Source organism: Microcaecilia unicolor, chromosome 1 (assembly GCF_901765095.1).
Source record: "Microcaecilia unicolor chromosome 1, aMicUni1.1, whole genome shotgun sequence".
Lineage (NCBI taxonomy): Eukaryota > Metazoa > Chordata > Amphibia > Gymnophiona > Siphonopidae > Microcaecilia > Microcaecilia unicolor.
Window position 1 is genome coordinate 525,895,909 of NC_044031.1, and position 25,262 is coordinate 525,921,170.

Consider the following 25,262-nt stretch of genomic DNA (forward strand, 5'->3'; position numbering starts at 1 on the left):
CAACCCTGAAAAATACTCCAGAGGAGAAGTCTGCGTCTCTGCCTGTCTTGACCTACAGACATCAGTCAGGCCTTGGTCTTTGGCATCGAGACACCGGTAAAGCTTCCTCCCTGAATGGGCCATGTGTGGTAGACCCAGTGCTTTTTTTGTAGAAAAAAAGGTGCTGGTACTCATTATGGGCGGAGTCACCACATATGGCCCCACCCCTATGATAGCCACACCCACATTAGCCACACCCCTTATACCAGCCATGGAGCATATAAACAGACATCATTGAAAATATACTGGTATAGTAGAAAAACAATAACTTGTGATTTTTTTTCATTATAAATCATTTCTGTAAGATGTTACAGCTCCAGTATACCCAGTGCAAAATAAGACAGCAGATGTAAATTCTCAAATTGGACAAATTCCAAACACTAAAATGAAAATAAAATGATTTTTTCTACCTTTGTTGTCTGGTGACTGTTTTCTATCCATACTGGTCCAAGTGTCTGATTCTGCTGCTCTCTATCTGTTCTCTTAACTCCGTTTCCAGGGCTTCCTTTCCATTTATTTCTTTACTTTCCTCCTTTCTTCTTCCATGTCCAGCATTTCGCCTCTCTCCCCGCCAACTCCTCCATCCATCCATGTCCAGCAAGTCTCCTCTATCTCCTGCTCTCCTCTCCATCCATTTCCAGCATTTCTCCTTCCTCCCTGCCATCTCATCCATGTGCATCTCCTTCCTATCTTACCTCCCCTCCATCCATGTCCAGCATGTCTCCTCTCTCCCCTGCCCTCCCATGTCCAGCGATTCTTCTCTGGCCCCTGCCATCCATGTCCTACCATTCTCTCTTCCCTGCCCTCCCCTCCCAGCAATGTCCAGCAATTCTCTGTTCTCTCCCCTCCTAGCCATGTCCAGCAATTCTCTGTTCCCTGCCCTCCCCTTCCAGCAATGTCCAGCAATTCTCCGTTCCCTCCCCTCCCAGCTATGTCCAGCAATTCTCTGTTCCCTCCCCTCCCAGCCATGTCCAGCAATTCTCCGTTCCCTGCCCTCCCCTCCTAGCCATGTCCAGCAATTCTCCATTCCCTGCCCTCCCAGCAATGTCCACCACCAATTCTCCGTTCCCTCCCCTCCCAGCAATGTCCAGCAATTCTCTGTTCCCTCCACTCCCAGCCATGTCCAGCAATTCTCCATTCCCTGCCCTCCCCTCCTGGCCATGTCCAGCAATTCTCCGTTCCCTGTCCTCCCCTCCCAGCAATGTCCACCACCAATTCTCTGTTCCCTCCCCTCCCAGCCATGTCCAGCAATTCTCTGTTCCCTCCCCTCCCAGCTGTGTCCAGCAATTCTCCATTCCCTGCCCTCCCCTCCCAGCAATGTCCACCACCAATTCTCCGTTCCCTGCCCTCCCCTCCCAGCAATGTCCACCACCAATTCTCCGTGCCCTCCCCTCCCAGCAATGTCCACCACCAATTCTCCGTTCCCTCCCCTCCCCTCAATGTCCAGCAATTCTCTGTTCCCTCCACTCCCAGCCATGTCCAGCAATTCTCCATTCCCTGCCCTCCCCTCCTAGCCATGTCCAGCAATTCTCTGTTCCCTCCCCTCCCAGCCATGTCCAGCAATTCTCGTTCCCTGCCCTCCCAGCTGTGTCTAGCAATTCTCCATTCCCTGCCCTCCCCTCCCAGCAATGTCCACCACCAATTCTCCGTTCCCTGCCCTCCCCTCCCAGCAATGTCCACCACCAATTCTCCGTTCCCTCCCCTCTCCTCAATGTCCAGCAATTCTCTGTTCCCTCCCCTCCCAGACATGTCCAGCAATTCTCCATTCCCTGCCCTCCCCTCCCAGCAATGTCCACCACCAATTCTCCGTTCCCTCCCCTCCCAGCCATGTCCAGCAATTCTCTGTTCCCTCCCCTCCCAGCCATGTCCAGCAATTTTCCGTTCCCTGCCCTCCCCTCCCCTCCCAGCAATGTCCACCACCAATTCTCCGTTCCCTGTCCTCTCCTCTCCCATGTCCAGCAATTCTTGGACCTTTTTTTTTGTCCTCCCCCCCCCCCCCCGGCGACGTTCCTGGCGAGTCCTGACCTTACTTTTTTTTTTTTAAGACTCAGAACGTGCGAACGATGCAGCCGGCAGCGATTGAAAGAGGCTGTCTGGCGTCTGCGTCTGCGTCGGAGCTTCCCTCACCCTCTGCGAGTCCCGCCTATGCGGAAACAGGAAGTTGTAACAATGAAGGCGGGACTCGCAGAGGGTGAGGGAAGCTCCGACGCAGACGCCAGACAGCCTCTTTCAATCGCTGCCGGCTGCATCGTTCGCACGTTCTGAGTCTTAAAAAAAAAAAAGTAAGTGCAGGACTCGCCCGGAGTGTCGCGGGGGGGGGGGGGGCAAAAAAAAAGAGGTGCCGGTACGCCGTACCGTTGCGTACCGGCACAAAAAAAGCACTGGGTAGACCTCAATCCCAAGATCCCTTGAAGTCTTGGTGTTGATGCCTCCCCTGCAGGTAGCATGTGTATCTTGAGAACTGGATGATGTACCTCTGTTTCAACATCAACCATGGCAAAGCAGCAGCATTGCTTCAAGCAAAGAAGGGTTCTATCCACTCCCTGAACATCTTTAGGAGCTGTTCCTCAAAGGTTACCATTGACAAAGGAATGGGAGAATGCAGTAGGGGTAACATCTGCCTGAGGGGTATCAGAAATGAGATTTTGGGTTCCTGGAGGATGTTTCATCTGCTCCGATGTCATGGAGGATGAGCAGCCCTTATAGTTGGGGCACTTTGAGGACATGTGACCATAGTGCCTCAGTGCTCTTTGTACCATGCTATAACAAAATGCGATGCCAATGCGCATCAACCTCTGCCTGGGCGTTCAACATCAAGGTCCCTTGACATTGATGAAAACAAATCCTTCCTTCCTTCGGGTGGCACATGCATGATGGCTTATCCCAATGGCCTCTATTGATGCTCAAGGCACTCTTGATGCCGATGCATCCTGGGTGTCCATTGCAGCTCCGGCACCCATAAAGGCCCAATGTTTTTGATGCTAGAGTTAATGGGCTGGATTTATCTGCCCCCATAAAAAAGTTCACACTGCTTCTCATAGCTATGAATCTCTCTTAGACATTTGTGAACACAGCTTACAATGAAGGGATCATGGTTGCATCCAAGGCATTGCAGGCATCAGTTATGAGTATCCATTATAGATATGGCCCTGTTGTACCAGATGCACTTCTTAAAGCTGTGGGCTTTATTTTGGAACATGCTGTTCAGAAAAATAGCCAATGCAAAATCAGACCAAATGATGAAAAATGTTCTGAGGGCCCGATGTCTGGATAAGGGCTGTATAGAACCTAATACAAAAAAAAGAAAGGAAACTTAAAAATGATCATAAAACCTAACTAAAGGTTCTAACAGTAAAATGACAGACCGACACTAATAAGACTTGAAAAAAAATTAAAAACTTGAAAATATTCAGAAAAACGCAAATATGACATGAGCTGTAGTGATGTACATCTGACTGCCTCCTCAGAAAGACAAAGACAGTGGCACACATGATGAGCCTACTCAAAAGCTTCTGGAAACTAAGCTGGAGTAATGATTCCTGCATCAGGCCATGTTGTGAGGACTTGCTATCCTGGTTGTTGTAGGGGTATTTTCCTGCTATCTCACCTTTGCTAGTCTGAGGCCTATCTAAACCTGAACCATCTTTTACTAACTAATGGATTCTACAATCTGTGCCCTGAATACATCTGCAACCATCAGAAACCAGTTTTTCTACAAAGGAAAATTACTGCTTGGCATACCCATGATGACTTCATCCAAGGACACATTGCTTACTGCAAACTAGCCTCCAGTTATCTCCTGGGAAGAGCGGAGGAGCTTACCTCACAGAAGACAAATGTCTCTAGGAGTATATCTGAATCAAGAGGGAAGTTGCTACCATCCTCCTCATGGCTGATAAGACTTTCTTTGCTGCTATCACAAGGCCTTGCATTCTCCACCATGAATTCTGCTAGACAGAATTATACCGTTTGTGATTGGTCCATAGGTATTACTTGACCCAGAAAGATGCCAATGTTGGACTGAGGAGGAAGAAGAGTGAAGAATGAGGAGAAAAGACCTGTTGGTGGATAGATTGCTCTGAAAGGTGCTAGAGAGAGACTGATTTTTCTAAACACACAAGTGAACTGAATTCCTTATGATAAAGCTGACAATGTCAGTTCCACTGTAGCCCTAAGGCCTTACCCGAAAAACTGTGCAGTCAGTATACAGAGTAAAGACCTTGGATTTTATTCCTGGACTGAGATAGACTTGCAGAGAATTCTGACAGAGTCTCAACGAAGGAATCTGATTTTTCACCCCACTGGAAGTCTGCAATAAGGACTGCAGGGTAAGAGGAAGCAGGATTTACTACCTACAGTTCAAGGTATAGTTAGTCCACGGTTTTATCTGTGAGAGACTGGTTTGTCTCAGGATTTGTGGTCTAGTAGGATAACTCGCTGCTAAGAGTTATAATCTTTTATCAGGATATATTAGTTGTATATCTGTCATACATATAGTTTATTTAGATAATCATATATCTCTATCTATCTCTTCGTGATAATTTATATTTTTATAGTGCACAAGTATATTTTTGTAACTTGGTTTGTATTTGCCATATTGTTATTTTTATATCTATAATAAATAATATATTCCCATTTGTGGTATTTTTCCTTTCATTGGTAGTCAGTCTGGCAGAAACCTAAAACCAAATAAGAGGTACACTCATCCCCTAGAAACGTGTCCAGAATAATTGCTATTAAGTAATTTTCTGCCAGCCAAAGTACCTTAGCCTACAGACTAGGAGCTCGCCCTACTGTTCACATAATAAGGACGTCTCCTCCTGTTCCTACATTGTCCTCGGAAAATACTTTTCACATACCCGAGAGACTTTGCAGTTGCATTTGCAATATCTCATTTTCTGCCTTGAAAGCTTCAGTGCCATTCTCTTTCTTGTTGAGCTCCAGTTGCACAGTATTTATTTCTGACTGTAACACCTGTAAATTGTGGTAAAATAATTATGAGAACATCTATATACACAAAAACAAACACATGACTTGGATACCCCACGGAACTAGGAGAAAGGAACAGTTCCATAGTGTGAAGGCAACATTTCTGCAGACTATTACATATCGCTATCAATATATATATGTATTTATATCTATCTATTTATCTATATGTATATAGCAGAAGCTTTTGCCTCCTTAGCAGTTGTGTTATAGTTAGGACAATTCCTTCAAACTTTAGTTAAGGTGACAGGCACTGTGATATCGTCTCATCTATGGGAGATAGGAAGATATTTCATATGTTTGGTCAGGATGAGATTGGGTCTATTCTTTTATAGGTATATATTGGAGACTGTGTGCTAGATACCTGTTCTTTTTGGTTAGTTTGTTTAGCAAATGAGGCTAAGGCGCTCATTTTCAAAATAGGAAAAAAATCTCAAAAGTGGCACAAAGCAGAGGGATGTTTTTCTCTCAAAAACGTCTAAGTCATGATTTAAAACTCGAAATTGGGATGTTTTACTCTGCAGTTTGTCTAACTTGCAAGGGGGCATGTTGGACTTGGGTGGGCTTAAAATCTGGATGTCTTTCAGTGGTAATGGAACAGAAAAAAAGTCCAGGGCAAAAAAGATGTACATTTTTATTTAGACCTGTTTCAGTCATGACTAAGTCACAAAAAGGTGCCCTAATTGACCAGCTGACCACTGGAGGGATTTAAGGCATGACCCCCACTCCAATCCCCCCGTGATCACTGACCCCCTCCTACCTCCCATAAATGTGACAGTAGGCTGTATGACAGCTCCAGATACTATGGCCATTCCTAAGAAAGCAGTTAGAAAGTGGATGCAGTAGCCCAGTGGTCAGTGCAATGGATAATGAACAAAGGGACCCAGGTTCAATTCCCACTTTAATTCTTTAATTTCAGTATAAATATGTGAGCCCTCCTGGAACATAGAAATACTTCCTATATCTAAATATACAAGTGACCTCAGATAACTGACATTGCCCTTGGTCCACTGGGACATCTGGAATGATGAATGCCACAATGGTGTCCTTACAGAGGTACCTGACTTATCTAATGTTATTGATTTGGCTACCAATGTACAAGCCTGGTCCCAAGGTTCTTAATTTAAGATACCAGTTCTAACATCGTCCAGCCACTGCCTAAGAGGAACAAAATATGACAAGGGCAGTAACAATGCTAGAACGGGAGGGCCACTGGCCATCCCTTTACCCAATAGTGAGGAACTACCAGAAAATGGAAGGGCTCCACAGTGACTTAAAAAGAAATACAATAATATTAAGTGACAATTAATAAGTGTTAAATGCGAAGATAATGTGACTGAATCCAAAGTGCTGATACCTGTGGGCTACGCAAATGCCTGATCAATGGTTAATAAGATAGAGTTTGTGAAAAAAAATGGTTAGAGGAGGAGCAAATGGGACTATTGTTTGAATAGATAATTGGTTACACAGTAAAGACAACCCTTTACTAAAAGATCTGTGACCGCCAGGTTACAAAATTATATATCTAATAAGGGAACAAAAAAAGGGGGGGTACAGAGGTTATTTGCAAATCCTTTTTCAACTTGAAATTGATCTCATAACATATATCTCCTTCCCTACCATGCACAATTTGTAATACATCACTACAGGGACAGTTGTCCTCCTGGTAGCTGGTCTGCAGCCCAGGATGATTTTATGGATTATGTCCAATGTATGTACATCATACTCCAATATCATTCTAACTTGAGACATTAATATCCACTTGGACAAGCAGAATGATAACTCCATAGAAGTTTGGAGCGTTTTGATTTCTTGGGACTTTGCAAGCCCTGAGCCAAACGCGTCCCATAATAAGGGCCACTTACTGGATCTATTTGCATATAGATTAATGAATCACAGGGACATTTACATAACACAGAATAGCTGGTTGCCTGTTCCATGGTCAGCCCAGAGTAAATTGACTTTCATCCTAAACTGGAGAGAGGCAAGATTAAAAACAAGCAAGAAGGAAACACCCACGAAGGTTTACACCAGAGGTAAGATATCAGCAGCCAAGTTCTTGGATTTTTAAAAAGAATTCCAGGGGTGATCCGGGAAATTACAGACCGGTAAGCCTGACGTTGGTACTGGGTAAAATAGTGGAAACTATTATAAACAATAATATTAGGGAACACACAAAGTTTAATGGGACAGAGTCAGCATGGTTTCAGCAAAGGAAAGTCTTGCCTCAAATTGCTTAATTTCTTTGAAGGTGTGAATAAACATGTCAATAAAGGTTTGGCGGCTGATGCAGTATATCTAGATTTTAAGAAAGCTTTTGACAAAGTTCCTCATGAGAGATTCCTGAGAAAATTGAAAAGTCATGGGATAGGAAACAATGTTCTGCTGTGGATTAAAAATTGGTTATTGGACAGGTTATCAATAGAAATCAAACAAAATAAAACATGGAAAAGAAAATAAGATGATACCTTTTTTATTGGACATAACTTAATACATTTCTTGATTAGCTTTCGAAGGTTGCCCTTCTTCGTCAGATCGGAAATAAGCAAATGTGTTAGCAGATAGTATATATAAGAGAAACATCAAAGCATTACTTTGACAGTCTGACAAGAGTGGGAGGGTGGGGGTATGCATGGGGACATCAAAGCATTTCATTGATATTCTAACAGGATGGGTGTTGGTAGGTGAGAGGAGGGTAATAAACAGAGAAATAAACAGAGAAATACAGCTTTATGGTTTATAATGGGTTAGAAAACCCAGATCCTTATTAAGTCCTGTTTGTTGGGTGTCAAAATATTCAATCATTCTTATTTCAAAGGTCTTACGTTCCTGTATTGTTTTAAAATTACCTTTCAGTATTCTTACTGTGAAATCACTGGTGCAGTGTTCTGGTCTTGTAAAGTGTTGGCCCACAGGGGTGGGGGCTTGACTGGCACCGGCTATTTTCATGTGATGTCTGTGCAGATTGAATCTTGTCTTAAGCATCTGGCCTGTTTCTCCAATATAGCATCCTTTGTTACATTTTTTACACTGAATGATATATACCACATTGGAAGATGAGCATGTAAAATAGTCCTTTATGTTGAATATTTTTCCTTTGTGAATGACTGTGGGGTCTTGTGAAATGTTTTGGCATAGTTTGCAGCTGGCTGTGTTACAGGGAAATGTGCCCTTTTCTTTTTCCGTCTGTGTTGGGAGTTTACTTCTGATCAGCTTGTGTTTTAAGTTTGGTGGCTGTCGGAAGGCCAGCACTGGTGGGGATGGGAATATCTCTTTCAGTAATTCATCTTCCTGGAGTATTTGGATTATTGGACAGAAAACAGAGGGTATGGTTAAATGGCCATTTCTCTCAATAGAGGAGGGTGAATATTGGAGTGCCACAGGGATCTGTACTGGGACCAGTGTTTTTTAACATATTTATAAATGATCTGGAAATTGGAATGACAAATAGGTAATTAAATTTGCAGATGACACAAAACTATACAAGGCTGTTAAAACACATGTGGACTGTGAAAATTTGCAGGAAAACCATAGGAAATTGGAAGGCTGGGCATTCAAATGGCAGATGAAAGTTAATGTGGACAAATGCAAAGTGAGGAACATTGGTAAGAACAATCCAAATCATAGTTCTCTAATGCTAGGGTCCACCTTGGGGGATCAGCACCCAAGAAAAAGATCTAGGTGGTGTTGTAGACAATATGCTGAAATCTTCTGCCAGTGTGTGGCAGCAGCCAAAAAAGCAAACAGGATGCTAGGAATTATTAGGAAATGGATGGTAAATAAGACTGAGAATGCTACATTGCCTCTATATTGCTCTATGGTGCGATCTCATCTTGCGTACTGCATTCAGTTCTGGTCACTGTATCTCAAAAAAGATATAGCGGAATTAGAAAAGGTTCAAAGAATGACTAAAATGATAAAGGGGATGGAATTCCCCTCATATGAGGAAAGGCTAAAGAGGTTTGGGCTCTTCAGCTTAGAAAAGAGATGGTTGAGGGGAGATATGATTGAGGTCTACAAAATCCTGAGTAGTGTACAAAGAGTAGAATTTAATTGATTTTTTTTTTACTTTTTCAAAAAATACAAAGACTAGGGGACACTCAATGAAGTTACATGGAAATACTTATAAAACAAATAGGAGAACATTTTTTTTCACTCAATGAATAGTTAAGATCTGGAACTCACTACTGGAGGATGTAGTAACAGCGGTTAGCATATCTGGGTTTAAAAAAAAGGTTTGGACAAATTCCTGGGGGAAAAGTCCACAGTCTTTTATTGGGATAGACATAGGGAAGCCACTGCTTGCCCTTGGATTGGTAGCATGAAATGTTGTTACTATTTGGATTTCTGCTGGGTCCTTGTCTCCTTGGCCACTGTTGGAAACTGGATACTGGGGGGCTAGATGGACCATTGTTCTGACCCAATATGGCTATTCTTATGTTCTTATGGGAAATGTCCCTCAACATTCAACTAAGCCTAATACCAGATTCGACTGACTTTATGAGTGTATGGGATTCCAATAGTAAATCTGCTCTCTATAACACAGCACCTGAGACATTAAAGACAAAACCTAAAAATGGATCATCACCCTGGTTTAACCAAGAAATAATAAGTGCTAAAAGGTTATGTAAGAAGCTAGAGAGAAGGTGGAGCAAAGAAGCCACAGCGTTTCACAAAGAACAGTGGAAAAAAAGCAATGAGAGCCTACAAATATATCATAAAACAAGCAAAAAAGAAATACAATGATTCATACATTGGATACTGGGCAACTTAACATAAAAAAATTATATAGACTAGTAAAAAACCTGGTAGAGGTTCATAGTGTAGTATCCACTAACAAGACCACGCCATCTGCAGCAGAACTGGCCTCATACTTTGAACTAAAAGTGATTAATATTAGGGTGGGCTTATCCAAGCCTAGAACTACCATTGAGAACTATCTGTCTAACATAGCACAAATGAGCCCAAGAGGGCAGATAGAATCTGGTCCTCATTCAATGTGCCACTAATGACAAGGGTCCAAGTCCTCTTGTAAAAATACTCAAAATTTCATTGCATGTTCGATGAGTGTCCCAACTCTATAATGAGAAACTACTACCAAAACACATATCCTATTTACTATCAGAGAGCCATTTCCCAGGAAACAAAGGCAACACAATTCTCACATCAATCTTTAAGAACACCACAGTGAAAAGTGACAAAATGCAGACCAATGGCTTCCATTCCACTACTAATTAAGGTCATGGAGGGGACAATCTCACAACAACTGATGGACTACCTGTCTTACACTCAGTACTGTACCAATTTCAATCAGGTTTCAGACCACACTATAGAACAGAGTACATAATAATATCATTTGTGAACGAAGTCATACAGGAAATTAGCATGGGAAGGAAGGTTTTGGTACTATTTCGATATGTTTTGCACATCTGATGTGGTTGACCATGATCTACTGCTCTACATGCTGATCAGCATCAGTGCTACGATGGTTTGGTGGATTCCTCAGACTTAGATTTTATCAGGTCAAGTTCTCCAACAATATCTCCTATCATTGGGTCCTGAGTGTGGAGTCCCCAATATTACTGGCACTGCTGGGAAGACAATTTGAAATGAGAGGATTCAAGTTGCATATATACACGGACGATGTGATGATATACATCCCCTTTGAAAGAGACATCAATGACACAACAACAAAGATTCACTCTGGACTAGATAGCTGCTACTACTACTACTACTAATCATTTCAATAGTGCTACTAGACATACTTAGCACTGTACGCATTATATGCAGGTACTTTCTCTGTCCCTAGAGGGCTCACAATCTGTTTTTTTTTATTGTACCTGGGGCAATGGAAGGTTAAGTGACTTGCCCAAGGTTACAAGGCGCAAGGAACTGCAGTGGGAACTGAACCCAGGTTGCCAGGATCAAAACCTGCTACACTAACCATTAGACCACTCCTCCACTAACCATATTGTCCAATCACATACAGTAAATTCATGATCGGCTAAACTAGCTATCCTTTGGAAAGAAATCTAACAGTTCTAGGAATCATAGTAAATCATAATCTAACCTTTGATGATCAAATAACAGCAGTTGTTCAGAGAGTGTCTAGATCACTATGGAAATGAGGAGAATCAGGGACCTTTTTTCAATCAAGTCATTTCATCTTATAGTCCTACTGGTGGATGGAAAGAAATAAACATAAAGAAGCTACAAACTGCCCAAAACACTGCAGCATGTCTGATTTTCAAGGCTTCGAGGTATCAAAGGGCTACCTCGCTATTACAAACTCTACACTAGCTTCCAGTAAAAGCTAGGGTATATTTCAAAATAACCGTTTCAGTCTTTCAAATATTGTATGGTGTGGCCTTTGACTATGTGTGTTCTTTAATTGCTCTCCCAATGATGAATACCATGACAAGAGACCAGAAATCTTTCTTAATACACTATCCCAGCTGCAAAGGTGTGACATATAAATCTATCCATACAGCAGGGTTTCCCTACCTCGCAACAAAGATGTGGAACTCACTACCAACAGATATGAGATGGATAACAGATCACCTACTCTTCAGCAAGACACTTTAATCCTATCTATTCAAGAAATTTTTAATAGAAGAAGGCGAATCCTCAAGGACAATAGATAAAATGACACTTAATGTGAAATGGATAAAACTACCTCAAGGGAACAATTTTATAACTATCCCACCAATTATATAGCATAAAACTTTATAGGAATAGATATTCTTTTAGATTTTAAATCTTATCAAATTACTCTTTATTAACACAATTATTAACACAATTATTCCATCATTATTTAAAATCCACACTTTTATAGTCCATTTCAGTTGTGGTCAAGATCTTCCAAAGTTCACAACACACCCTCTTAGTGTTTTACTTTATTGTCCATAGATTCTTTGTACAAACAATTCCTTTCTTGCAGCTCTACACAGTGCTGTGTTTCACCAACGGCGTCCTCAGGAGCTGTCTATTCATCGCATAAGCACAGCGATATATCATTCTAATTCATCCATTGTGTATAAGGCAACTGCAATGGCTGTGAATATATTATTGCACCATAAATCTCATATCTCTAAATTTAACATACTAATTTTTATAATTTTCAAAATACTTACAATAAGCAGATTTTACATCCGACTTCTCTTGACACTATCTCTCAGATAGGAGATCCATTCAATGGATTCATCCCGCACACATCCAGTCAAACAGAAGCAAACAAGTGCGTATGCTAGTGAATACTCTATGTCCTCTTTTTATGTTTAAATCTGTTTATTGACGTATTATATAAAACATATATACATAATGTCCAGCAAATAACCTTACTAATACAACAGACAACTTGCAATCCGTCCACATACATCAAATCATTTTCTTCTTTTATCCCCGAACACCCCCTCCCCCCGCCCTCCCTTCCTTTTAGTTTAAGGTTCAACAGTTTTTATTGATAACAATTCAAAGAAAACACCGTTAACCTGGTACATATACAGAAATTCAGAGTATATAAACAAGCTCTGTTTAAACCGTATGATACAGCTCGTTATCAAACTTTTAACATATTATCTCTACCCCTCCCCCCCCCTCTAAGTGTTGGTCGATATGTGCATGCTTTGACTTTTCATATTGGACTGGCTCCCTCCCGTCCCGGAAGAGGTCCTGGGTCCTATACTCTGATGACCCCCTCCCCCGTTCTGGAATGTAACACTCTTATTGTGCAGACTTAGTCTACTATACCAAGCTACCAAGTGCTATGATTTGTTCTGTTAACCATGTTTATATCTTAGGCGTAGCTTCTAATCCACCTTAACAGCTCTCCCATACACTTTGAAATTTAATAACCCCACCTTCTCCCTTTGCCCACCAACTCCTCCCAACCTAATATTCCAAAGAAAGAAAGAGAGAAAAAAAAACTCAGGATATGGCCGCTTCATAATCGGTTCAGAATAAAACTTCTCGCCCTGGGCGCCAGGGACTGGATATAAGGTTCCCAAATCTTCAGGAATGCCCTCTTTCCTTTTGGGGAGGATCCCACCTCTCTCCTCTCCATCATCAGCAGTTCATATAAACTATTTCTCCAATGCCAATACTCCGGCGGTTCGGAATGTACCCAAGCCTGTAAAATCAGTTTCTTACCTACTAAACTGGCTTTCCTGATGAACTGCCATGCTCCCCCCGTGTGCAAAACAAATAACTCATATTGATCTAAAAGGAGACCCTGCGGAGTAAGCGGAATCTTGCTCTTTAATATCAACTCTAGAAATCCCACAATTTGCCTCCAATAGTTCTGGATCTTATAACATTCCCAAAGGTAGTGATATAATGTGCCTTCCCTCTGCCCACACTTAGAGCATAAAGAATCAATTCCTCCTCCAAATTTGGATACTTGATACTTTGACATGTATGCCCTATATAAAATCCTGTATTGACATTCCCTCATGGCCGCGTTTCTCGATAGGGTGGGAATCCTAGCCGATAACTTCTGAAAATCTAGCTTCAGGTTTGGACGCTTTAGATCATGAGCCCATTTCCCTAAAATATGGTCTGTATCTCTACCCCTGTTCATCTCCCCCAACGCTTTTTGTAATCCAGAAACCGATAAACGCCTCCCTTGCATGGAACTAAAGAATGCCCTTATTTGGCGCCCATGTCCACTACTCAATTTCCCTTGCTTTAAAGATCTGACATAATGTGCTATCTGATAATACGCAAATTGATGATTTTGAGTAATACCTACTCCCAGAGCTCCAAGCTCCAATAATCGTCCCTTAGAATCTAGTACATGTTCCAATCTGGTGATCCCCATCGTTGCCCACCTACAAAGTACTTTATTCTCCGTACCTAGTGAAAACTGTGGGTTGCCCTGCAGGGGCAGAAGATCTGTTACATCCGCCGCTAGCCCCCAGATCTCATTTAACTCTCTCCACACCTGTCTCAAAGGTCTTACCAATATACTATTGCTTACCCATGACGGGAGTTGTCGGCTCGGGCATTGTAACAAAAAATATAAGTGGTAAGGTTTAAAACACTCCTGCTCCAAGCTATGGGGGGTGTAATCTTGCCTATCTAATAACCAATCACCCAGGTGCCAGAGTAGACTAGCCTGGTTGTAGTGATGGAGGTTTGGTAATCCAATGCCTCCCTCTCTCCATGACCCCATCATTAACTTCAAAGGGAGTTTTGGCTTTGACCCTCTCCAAATAAATTTCCTGACATATTTGAAGATTTGATTTAGATCTTTAGCCCGTAATCGTATAGGGAGTACCTGAAATAAGTATAACCATCGTGGAAATTCCACCATACGAAACAGATGTACTCTCCCATGCAGATTAAGTGGCAGGACTCCCCATCCGTCTAACCGGTCCTTCAAAGCTGCAATCCTATTACCGATATTCATCAAATGTATTTCCGATGTTTTTTGGGGAATCTGTACTCCTAAGTATTGGAGTGACTCTGATGCCCATCGTAGTGGGAACTCTGCTCCCCACATCTGCCTCACACTATTGTCTGTGGCTAGCGCTAATGATTTTGAATAGTTTATTTTAAAACCGGCGAAATCCCCATATTCCCTAAAGAGTTCTAATAAGGCCTCCAACGAACTTTTTGGTTGTGTTAAATGGACCAATAAATCATCTGCAAAAGCAGAAATCTTAAACCCTTCGGGTCCCCAATTTACCCCCTCTATTTCTGGGTGGTCCATAATTTCGCTGATCAATGGGTCTAATACCAAGACGAATAGTAGGGGCGAGAGAGGGCACCCCTGTCTCGTGCCCCTCCTGATCGGGAATAAGGGTGACTGTTCCCCGTTGATCCATAAATATGCCTGAGGATTTACATATAGTGCTCCTATCGCATCCTGGAAAGCCCCTTCAATGCCCATCTTAGTCAGTACCGCAAATAGAAAGCCCCACACCACCCTATCAAAGGCCTTCTCTGCGTCAAAACTGACAACCAGAGAAGGCCTTTTCTGTCTTTCCACTGTCTCCAAGGATGTCAACAGAGCCCTCACATTCTTTGCCACTGCTGTCCCTTGCACAAACCCAACTTGAGGGGGTGCTATTAACCAAGGCAAAAGCTTTGCCAGTCGATTAGCCAGGATCTTCGCATATAATTTAAGATCGCTATTTAATAGGGAGATTGGTCTGTAGGAACTTACCTCAGTGTCATCCTTCCCAGGTTTTCGTAATAATATAATTTTTGCTATGTTAAGGGAGTCTGGCATTGTCCCAGTTGAGATCATGTTGTTATATAAATCTAACAGAGGAGGTGTGACCTGCTCTTGTAAGATCTTATAGAATGCTATACTGAATCCGTCTGGCCCTGGCGCCTTATGCAGGTCACTTTGCTGTAGGGCCAGCATCAATTCCCCTTCCTCAATAGGATTGTTCAGAGTCTCTCTTTGCTCTTCAGTGATCTTGGGCAAATTTTGGTTTATTAAATATAGATTACTGTCTTCTACAATATCGGTAGGTTCTGCATACAGGGCCATAAAAATTCCCTAAATCTCCCTATAATATCTCCAGTTTCCCTTATGAGGTTCCCTCCTCCATCCTTCACTTGCAGGATCCTTGAGGGCCCTTTCTTCCCTTGCACTAACCTGCCCAATACTGCGCCTGCTTTATTTCCATATTGAAATAGTTGGTATTTATAATACATTTGCGTTTTTTGTGCTCTTTGATGAAGGAGCTCGTTTAGGTTTTTCTGAGTTATGAGCAACTCCTTCTTGTTCTCTTCCATGACTTCCTCCCCTAATCTCTTCCTTCTCACCCGAGCCTCTCTTTCCAAGCGTAGGATCTCTTTATCCCTCATTCTCCTGGCTCTAGCTCTGTAGGCTATCACCTCTCCCCTCATTACTGCTTTGGCTGTTTCCCAGTACAATACCACTTCATGTCTGTGACCTCCATTAAATTGCTGAAATTCCTGCCATTTTTCACTGATAAAGGACTTAAAATTTGGGTCTCTATACAGTTCAAACGGGAATCTCCACCCTCCCTTCCCAAGCCCTCTTCCAGTAACCTGTAGTTCAAACCATACCATCGCATGGTCCGAAATCTCGCATGGGCCTATCTCTGCTTTTGGCACTTGAGAAAACAGTGCTGGGGATATGAGAAAATAATCGATACGGGATTGGGTCAAGTGCGCTCTGGAGGTGTGCATATAGTCCCTCTGCGAAGGATGCAATACTCTCCACACATCTATCAAGTTGAGGGCTGAGCAGAGGAAAGGCACACCTCTTGATTGAAATCTATGCTGTAGACCCAATTCTCCACATCTATCTATCTCAGGGTCTATCACCATATTGAAATCCCCTCCGAGTATAACATTGCCACCCTGGTAGGAGCCCAGCAGTTCTAATAATTTGTTGTAGAATTTCTTGTCGTACACATTGGGTGCATATATATTGCACAGGATATATGAAGATGTGCCTATTTCTACTTCCATTATCACTATCCTGCCTCCCTCATCTCGTTTTATTGTTTTAGTTCGCATCTGCAGGCCCCTCCGAATCAATATCAACACTCCTCCCTTTTTTCCCTGTGCTGGCGAGCCTACTGCCAGTTCCACCCAACCCTTCTGAAATTTACTGTGCTTGTTATTGGAGAGATGGGTCTCCTGGAGGAATGCTATATCAGCTTTGTATCTCTGCAAAGCCTGCATGACTTTAGTACGTTTCACAGGCGAGGAGATCCCCCCCACATTCCAGGATATCAACCTAATTGAGTTCAGCCTCTTGTTTTATAACCATAACAGTGTCTGATAACTTTCGCACTCTGAAGAGCACCCCCCAGCCCCTGGGCACCCTCCTTTCTTTGGCCTGCAGTTGAGAGCCATATGAAACTATCAAAACAAACAGGGAAGAAAAGAAAAAAAAAAAAACCAAAAACCCCTCCCTCCCGTAACTCCTTTCCATAGTTCCCCTTCCCCCTCCCCTCCCTTCTCCTTTCCCCCCTCCCACCACCTCTGAACTCCTTCCTTTCCTGTCCTGTGGTTCTCGCTAGAGAACGAGTCACGCCCCCCCCCCCTTTTCCCCCCTAGCGCTGACCTCCAGATTTTATGTTTCACCCCCTATTAATTATGAACTGCTAACATTATACAGTCCTGCTTCCTAGTATATATAGTATTGGCCTTAAATTTACATCTGTTATACTTAAACATAGACACAGCCCTTGATACAGGAAGCTTTGGTGTAAATCCCTCCATGGGCCGAGAAAATACCTGCATGTATTCAAGGATTCTATATTTATTTACAGTCCTTACTGTACAGTCCTGCCAGCTTGTATGTGTTCAATGTCCACTCTATCTTCCTCTACTTTCATATCTCCTTGTTTCCTCTGGGCTTAATCCGACCAAGCCTTTATCACCTCCTTATCACTGATCTCGTGGGCTGCTGATCCGTGTGGCCTCGCTCCCTTCCTCCGGTCTCTGCTCCATTTTATTAGCAAAGTGCAAGGCCTCCACATGTGAGCTGAAAAAGTGCTGTTTGCCCTTGTACTGAATTCTTAGTTTGGCAGGAAACATCAGAGCGAAGTTAGCTCTTTTTTCATACAGGCTCTTGCACACTTCCACAAATTGCCTGCGCTGGGCTGCCACTGCAGTTGAAAAATCTTGAAAACAAAGGACATTGCGGGTCTCATACTGCACCTTGCCTCTCGCTCTCCATGCTCGCAATATTTCTTGCTTGTGGGTGTAGTTGAGAATTTTACATATTATCACACGAGGTCTTTCTAAGTCCTGTCCAGCACGGCCCAACCGGTGTGCTCGCTCAATTTTTAACTCCTTCTCCAACCCAGGTAAGTTTAGTGTCTTGGGCAGCCATGTTTCAAGGAAGTCCCGCAGCTCTACCTCGCGTATTGACTCCGGAAGCCCCACCAGCCTTAAATTTTTCCGGCTTGATCTATTTTCAAGATCTTGTACTTTAGCTTCCAGTTTGTTCAATTGCTCCTTCATTTGTTCTTGCTTGCTTTCACTTTGCTGGCACTGATCTTCCACGTCCGACAGTCTCTGCTGAAACCCAGTCAAATCTGTGCGTAAGCTTTCTAGTTTACCATCCATTTGCACTATTTGATCTGAGATTTTCTGTAATTTTTTATCGACGGATGCCTCTAATAAAGTGGAGACTTCCGCGGCTATCTCTGCTGCCCAGGCGGAACTCACCAATTCGCTTGACGCACCAATCTCCGCCATTTTGTTTTCGCCTGTGCGGCTCCGTGCGCTGTCTTTCTGGCTGATTTTTGTGGCCATTCCGACCCGAATCTCAGCTCACCAGCCGTTGCTCACACCGGGGAAGTTTCCCGTGCCTTTCTAGCTCAATTTCGTGGGTTCTCTGCAGATGCGTGCAGCGCTAGGGGAAGTTGTTGTACGAGGGGTCTCGGAGCTCTATCAAGCGGCGACCTTCCCTTCGCCTAGCATCACGTGACTCCACTCTATGTCCTCTTTAAATCTTTTTTACAAGTCATTCAAAGCAGCTGTAACTAATCGGTCCATTAAGTAAATTACTGTTGCCTGGAATTAAACTACTTCAGTCCATTCAACACCCTGATTCAACCCATGCGGGAAAAATGTTTTCCAAGTGAATACAATTCTTTGTTTAGTAACTAACAATTTCTGACTCATATCTCCTCCTCTAATCCCCATTTCTATTTTTATTAGGGTAGAAAATCTTAAATCATCTAATGTATGTTTCTTATCTAACCAATGTTTTACTAACGGTGCTTCAACATTTCCTCTCCTGATGTTACTCAAATGTTCCCCTATTCTAATTTTAACCTTTCTCTTTGTCTGACCCACGTACCACTGCTTGCATGGGCATACAATTACATATACCACCCCTGCTGAATTAGAATCTCCTGAATGTTTCAAATAAAAAAAAATGTTCATCATTTGATTATAGATTTTATCTCCTTCCAGAGCCTGTTTACAATAACAGCAATTATGGCACAGTTTAAACCCTAAAAGATCTAATTGGACACAATTTCAGCAAAAAACTTCCACCGTAATAGCAATGATGAGCTGAATATTTTTAAATTTCTAATCAAGGTATTAAACGGTATCCCTTTTTTTTTAAAAATATTTTTCTTTTTTCTTCTTTTATCTATATTAAACTAAAAGCAGAGAAAAAGATCTCATCAGTCCTAGCTTGGCGTTGCTGCGCTTAATGTGCTCAAACGCCAGCGTTCTTTGGACTCTTCTATATCGAATGTTTGAAACAATACTTTTCACTACCGGAGTCACAGGAGCAGAGACGCCATGCTATAAGATATCGTGATTAGCCAAAAAGTTGCTTGGCCCCCTGAAGAAGCTTATTATATACAGCGAAATGGAGAGCCCCGTAGGGCAAGATTAAAAGCTAAGTAACATTAAGTATTGTTTCAAACATTCGATATAGAAGAGAGAAATATCACGATTGACTATCATTGATCATAATATCCATTATTGACTTTATAGAAGCAGAGTTTTTTAAGACCGAGGATTACAACGGAGTCCAAAGAACGCTGGCGTTTGAGCACATTAAGCGCAGCAACGCCAAGCTAGGACTGATGAGGTCTTTTTCTCTGCTTTTAGTTTAATATAGATAAAAGAAGAAAAAAGAAAAATATTTTTTTTAAAAAAGGGATACCGTTTAATACCTTGATTAGAAATTTAAAAATATTCAGCTCATCATTGCTATTACAGTTTAAACCCTACCAGAGGGTCTACATTTTTAGTATATTTGGTAACTGACATCAATTCTCCCAAATTCTTATTCCTGCAATATGCAAAAATAGGCTGTTCACTAAAAGCAGGGTGAATTTGTACAATATTCCAATAACGTAAGATCGCTTTACGCAACTACATTGTATGAATAGAGTAAGGGAGAACACACACTAGAGCTTGATTCTCTTTTGATTTCGTTTGTTTATATAACAACCAATGTCTATTAGCATTTTGAGCTCTTTTGTATGCCCTTTTGATCACTTTTTTTGGGTAATTCCTCTGTGAAAATCGTTGTTTCATAATATCTGCATGCACTTGAAATTTTTTTTGTTCTGAGCATAATCTCTTCACCCTAAGAAATTGTCCCATAGGTATGCTTTCTCTTAATTTTCTTGGATGATAACTACTGAAATACAACAATGAGTTTCTATCAGTTTGCTTCCTATATAACGATGTATGAAATGCATTCTCCTGTATGTATATAGATATATCCAATAAATGTATTGTCTGCATATTTCTTTCCATATTAAACGTGATATTAGGATCACATTGATTGATATACTCTAAAAATTCCGTCAATTGCTGGTTTGTTCCCGTCCAAATCAACAAGACGTCATCAATAAACCGTTTCCAACAAAGGATATATTTTATATATGGAGACAGGTATATATACATCTCTTCATACTCTGCCATATATAAACAGGACGCCGTTGGTGAAACACAGCACTGTGTAGAGCTGTTTGTACAAAGAATCTATGGACAATAAAGTAAAACACTAAGAGGGTGTGTTGTGAACTTTGGAAGATCTTGAACACAACTGAAATGGACTATAAAAGTGTGGATTTTAAATAATGATGGAATAATTGTGTTAATAAAGAGTAATTTGATAAGATTTAAAATCTAAAAGAATATCTATTCCTATAAAGTTTTATACTTAATGTGAAATGATCAGTTTTGTAATCTTGATTTATCTGTTCATACATTTAGGTTTGTCTGTCTCAAGTTTGTGAGTCTAACTGTTCATCTTTTGTTAAACTTCAAGACACATTGAACCAAACATTGTTGTGTAAAATGTGGGATATAAGAATCAATAAAATAAAAATGAAAAAAAAAAACCCTGCAAGCCTAAGGGCTATTGTAGTGGTGGACTTTTAGGTTTTCTCTGTTCCTGGAAAGCTCACAATACAACATGAAGGGGTTTAGGTGGGATTTGTACCTGGGTCCTTTTATGTGGACTCTACTGCATTGACCACTAGGCTGCCCCTCTGCACTGCTGGAATGTTTGTGTGGACAGTTTACTAGGAATACTACCAAACAGACATCCATATGGCTTATCTTTCTAAGTTTTTCCCTGGGACTTTTTATTTTTTTTTCAAAAATGGTACTTACAGATATACGTATTGAGCATAAAAATGTCTACCTCAAAGCCATAATCAAACCAGAAATTTAGTCATTTTTCTACCTCAGTTATGACTATGAGCTATACATTTCTTTGGCACGTGTTCTGCAAAACATCTCAATTTGGACTTATATGATATATCGAAAATGCCCCTCCACACTTCCTTCTTTTATGAGAATTATCAAAGTTTCACTTAGATTGTTCTTACCAATGTGCCTCACTTTGCATTTGTTCACATGAAATTTCATCTGCCATTTGAATGCCCAGCCTTCCAATTTCCTATGGTCTTCCTGCAATTTTTCACCGTCCACATGTGTTTTAACAACCTTGTATAGTTTTGAGTCATCTGGAAATTTAATTACCTCATTTGTCATTCCAATTTCCAGATCATTTATAAATATGTTAAAAAGCACCGGTCCCAGTACAGATCCCTGTGGCACTCCAATATTCACCCTCCTCTATTGAGAGAAATGCCATTTAACCCTACCCGCTGGATGACCAAAGGGTAAAAGGGGCGATCAAGGAAGATAAAGACGTTGATAATACACTGAAACCTTCTGCTCAGTGTGCTGCGGCTAGGAAAGCGAATAGAATGTTGGGTATCATTAGGAAAGGTATGGAAAACAGGTGTGAGAATGTTATAATGCCGTTGTATCACTCCATGGTGCGACCGCACCTTGAGTACTGTGTTCAATTCTGGTCGCCGCATCTCAAGAAAGATATAGTAGAATTGGAAAAGGTGCTGCGAAGGGCGACGAAAATGATAGTGGGGATGGGACGATTTCCCTATGAAGAAAGACTAAGGAGGCTAGGGCTTTTCAGCTTGGAGAAGAGAAGGCTGAGGGGAGACATGATAGAGGTATATAAAATATTGAGTGGAGTGGAACAGGTGGATGTGAAGTGTCTGTTCACGCTTTCCAAAAATACTAGGACTAGGGGGCATGCGATGAAACTACAGTGTAGTAAATTTAAAACAAATCAGAGAAAATGTTTCTTCTTCCAACGCATAATTAAACTCTGGAATTCGTTGCCGGAGAACGTTGTGAAGGCGGTTAGCTTAGCAGAGTTTAAAAAGGGGCTAGACGGTTTCCTAAAGGACAAGTCCATAAACCGCTACTAAATGGACTTGGGAAAAATCCACAATTCCAGGAATAACATGTATAGAATGTTTGTACGTTTGGGAAGCTCGTCAGGTGCCCTTGGCCTGGATTGGCCGCTGTCGTGGACAGGATGCTGGGCTCGATGGACCTTTGGTCTTTTCTCAGTGTGGCATTACTTAACTCTGTTTTCTGTCCAATAACTAATTCTTAATCCACAGCAGAACATTGCTTCCTATCCCATGACTTTTCAATTTTCTCAGGAATCTCTCATGAGGAACTGGCTCACCTTTATCGACATGTTTATTCACACCTTCAAAGAAATGAAGCAAATTGAGGCATGACTTCCCTTGGCTGAAACCATGCTGACTCTGTCCCATTAAACCTTGTCTATCTATGTGTTCTGTAATATTATTGTTTATAATAGTTTCCACTATTTTACCCGGCACCATTGTCAGGGTTACCGGTCTGTAATTTCCCGGATCACCCCTGGAATTCTTTATAAAAATCCCAGAACTTGGCTGTTAGGGAGTGGTACTTTGGTTAACTGTTGAAGCAGATCATGGTACTTTTCTTGTTCAAGAATCTTTTTCTTTAGATGTGACAGACTCAGCTAGCTCCCACCCTTCTCTCAGTAAGCTTAAAAAAGTGTGTACTGAAGTAAGATAGTGGACTACATAGGTGGGTCACTAGCAGTGGATACTGTGATAAGTCAAAGCACTTAGCCTTCCAAAGTTCCATAGGTTTCTATGGAACTTTGGAAGGCTAAGTGCTTTGAAAATAAGCCTCAAGGTCACATCCAGGATAGTTGGGTTAAGGCAGTTTCAGTCTGAAATACAAGTCCCAGAAGACATTGCAGGCAAGGAGCCAGAGGGTGAGATGAAGAACCCGGACTGGACTCCTAGCTGCAATCGGGGAAGACATGGGTGTAAGCTGCCACTAGGTGGCTGCCACTAGGTGGAAAGAGAGTTAGAAAACCCTGTGTGCAGGAGCTCATCATTGGTCTCATTAGTCTAATGCTTAACTCAGCTGGTATGGGTGTGGGGAGGCTAATGGAAGGAGAATGATTGGTTGTGGTAGCTGAAGCCAGGGATTGATTAGGCAGGTGGGAAGGAGTCTCAGCAGTTCAGTTCAGGAGAGAGAAGCAGAAGGAGAAAAGCATTTGCAGGCTGAAAACCCTTGGGCAGGGAGGTCCCTAAAGTACTGGCAGTTGCAGGCTGAAAACCCTTGGGCAGGGAGGACCCTAAAGTACTGAAGCAGGCTGAAATTCCTTGGGTGAGAGGAAGTCCCAAAAGTATTGAATTTACTGTGAAGCTGATGCAGGGGAAAACCCTTGGGTAGAGGGAGTCCCTAAAGTATTGAACTCTCCTGAAGGTAAAGAGGATAGAAGGTAGAAACTGCTGCTTGGTGACTGAACTGTGATGATGAACTGAAAGAACTGTTTGCCTTGGGAATTGCACTACTGTTTATTGTTCACTGGATAAAGAGCCCAGATTGGAGCTGACTGTATGTGCTATGCTGCTATTGGAACTGTGTAGTAGAAACCTGCATGGAATAAAAGTTCTTAAGATTGAAGTTACTGGTGGACATCTATTTCTTCATTGTACCGGGAGCCTGTAGCTGGAGGAGATTGTTCTATCCTTGGCTGCACAAGAGAAGTACCTGGTTACAATACTTGTCAAAGTGGTTTAAAGTAAGGTCACAGTGCAGAAACAGTATTAATTTCTGTGGCTGACCGTTTTTGGTGAGTAATAGATCAGTGTGATTCTGCTGTGATTATAATGCTACCAATACTAATATTCTCTTATATTCAGCAAAATCATTAAAGTTCTATGCGGATAACATAATAAGAGATCTAGACAGCCACTGGAGAACAAAACAAATACATTTCAGTTAAATCTACATTAAACATTACAAAAAACAGAAAGCCTTCAAATGCTTTCTAAATAATTAATATCTTGTAAGTGCTCTAATTTGAATCGGAAAATCATTCTAACATGGGCAGCTAGATAAGCAAAACTAGATGAGAAAGCAACCTTGGAACAAAAAACTTTTGGACTTAACTTTAACAAGAGCGGATTCCTAGCCCTTATCTGCTTTTGACACTTCCTATCATGCCATGTTGTCGGTTCGCTTCAGTGGTTTATGTATGAATGGGATTGTATTAGCTTGGTTTCACTCAGTAATAATCATCAAAAAAGGCTAAAGAATGGAGAAGTATCTGGTGCTCCATAAGGCTTGGTTCTCTCCTCTGTACTTTTCAGATTATAGCTGGCCCCTTTTTTGCAGTGTTGCTGAAACACAGTGATCTTTAGTTTTGAATTTATGCTACCAATATTCAGTTACTACTTTGGGCTACACACTGTTGTTAGCCAAGTACATTAGTTTTGGTGCAAAACTGGGTGTTTCCCAATAAGCTGGTATTTAATGAGAAAAAGACAGAGGCATTATAGGCTAGTTATCCACCACCTCCATTTGAAATGACAAGAATCTCTGTAGGTTCTCAAGCTTTACCTATTGTAGAATCTATGTAGAACTTGGGGGACATCCTGAATGAAAGGGATTAATAAGATACCTATTGGGGAGCATAAACTGGCCTTCATTAAGAGCATGTACTGGAAAATCTTCATGAATACAATACAATCAGAAAGTTAAGGAAGGGGTAGAGCTGATGAACAGTTTTACTTAAAGATAATTACAGGATAGGCAGAAGTGGTAATTTAACTTGAAGAAAAATAGCATTTCCAAATATCTTTCAACTGACCTTCAACTATTTTCCTCATATTCACAGCATGTCATATTCCTAAACCTAATGGAATTAATAGGGCTGCATTTTGATTAAAAACTTTAATTGCAATTACAAAAACTTTTAAGTGCAATTAATTGCAATATTAAAGTTATTTAATTTACTTATTTCCTGCTTCAGTTCCTTATGACTTCTGTGCAAGTAACTTAACTCTCCATTGCCCCAGGTACAAAATAAGAACCTGTATATAAAGCAAAGATACTTATCTATAGCAAGTGTTCTCCGAGAA

At 41.5% G+C, this 25,262-nt stretch overlaps 1 protein-coding gene across 2 annotated transcripts in view; it reads right to left on the reverse strand.

The window, feature by feature from the left end:
* Window positions 1–25,262, reverse strand: part of LOC115460397 (myosin-11-like) — a 241,640-nt gene that overhangs the window by 139,271 nt on the left and 77,107 nt on the right. For both annotated transcript variants that reach the window (XM_030190179.1, XM_030190178.1), the window contains exon 5: window positions 4,899–5,013. In XM_030190179.1, coding sequence (XP_030046039.1) covers window positions 4,899–5,013 — 115 coding nt within the window. The remainder of the gene's footprint in view (window positions 1–4,898; window positions 5,014–25,262) is intronic.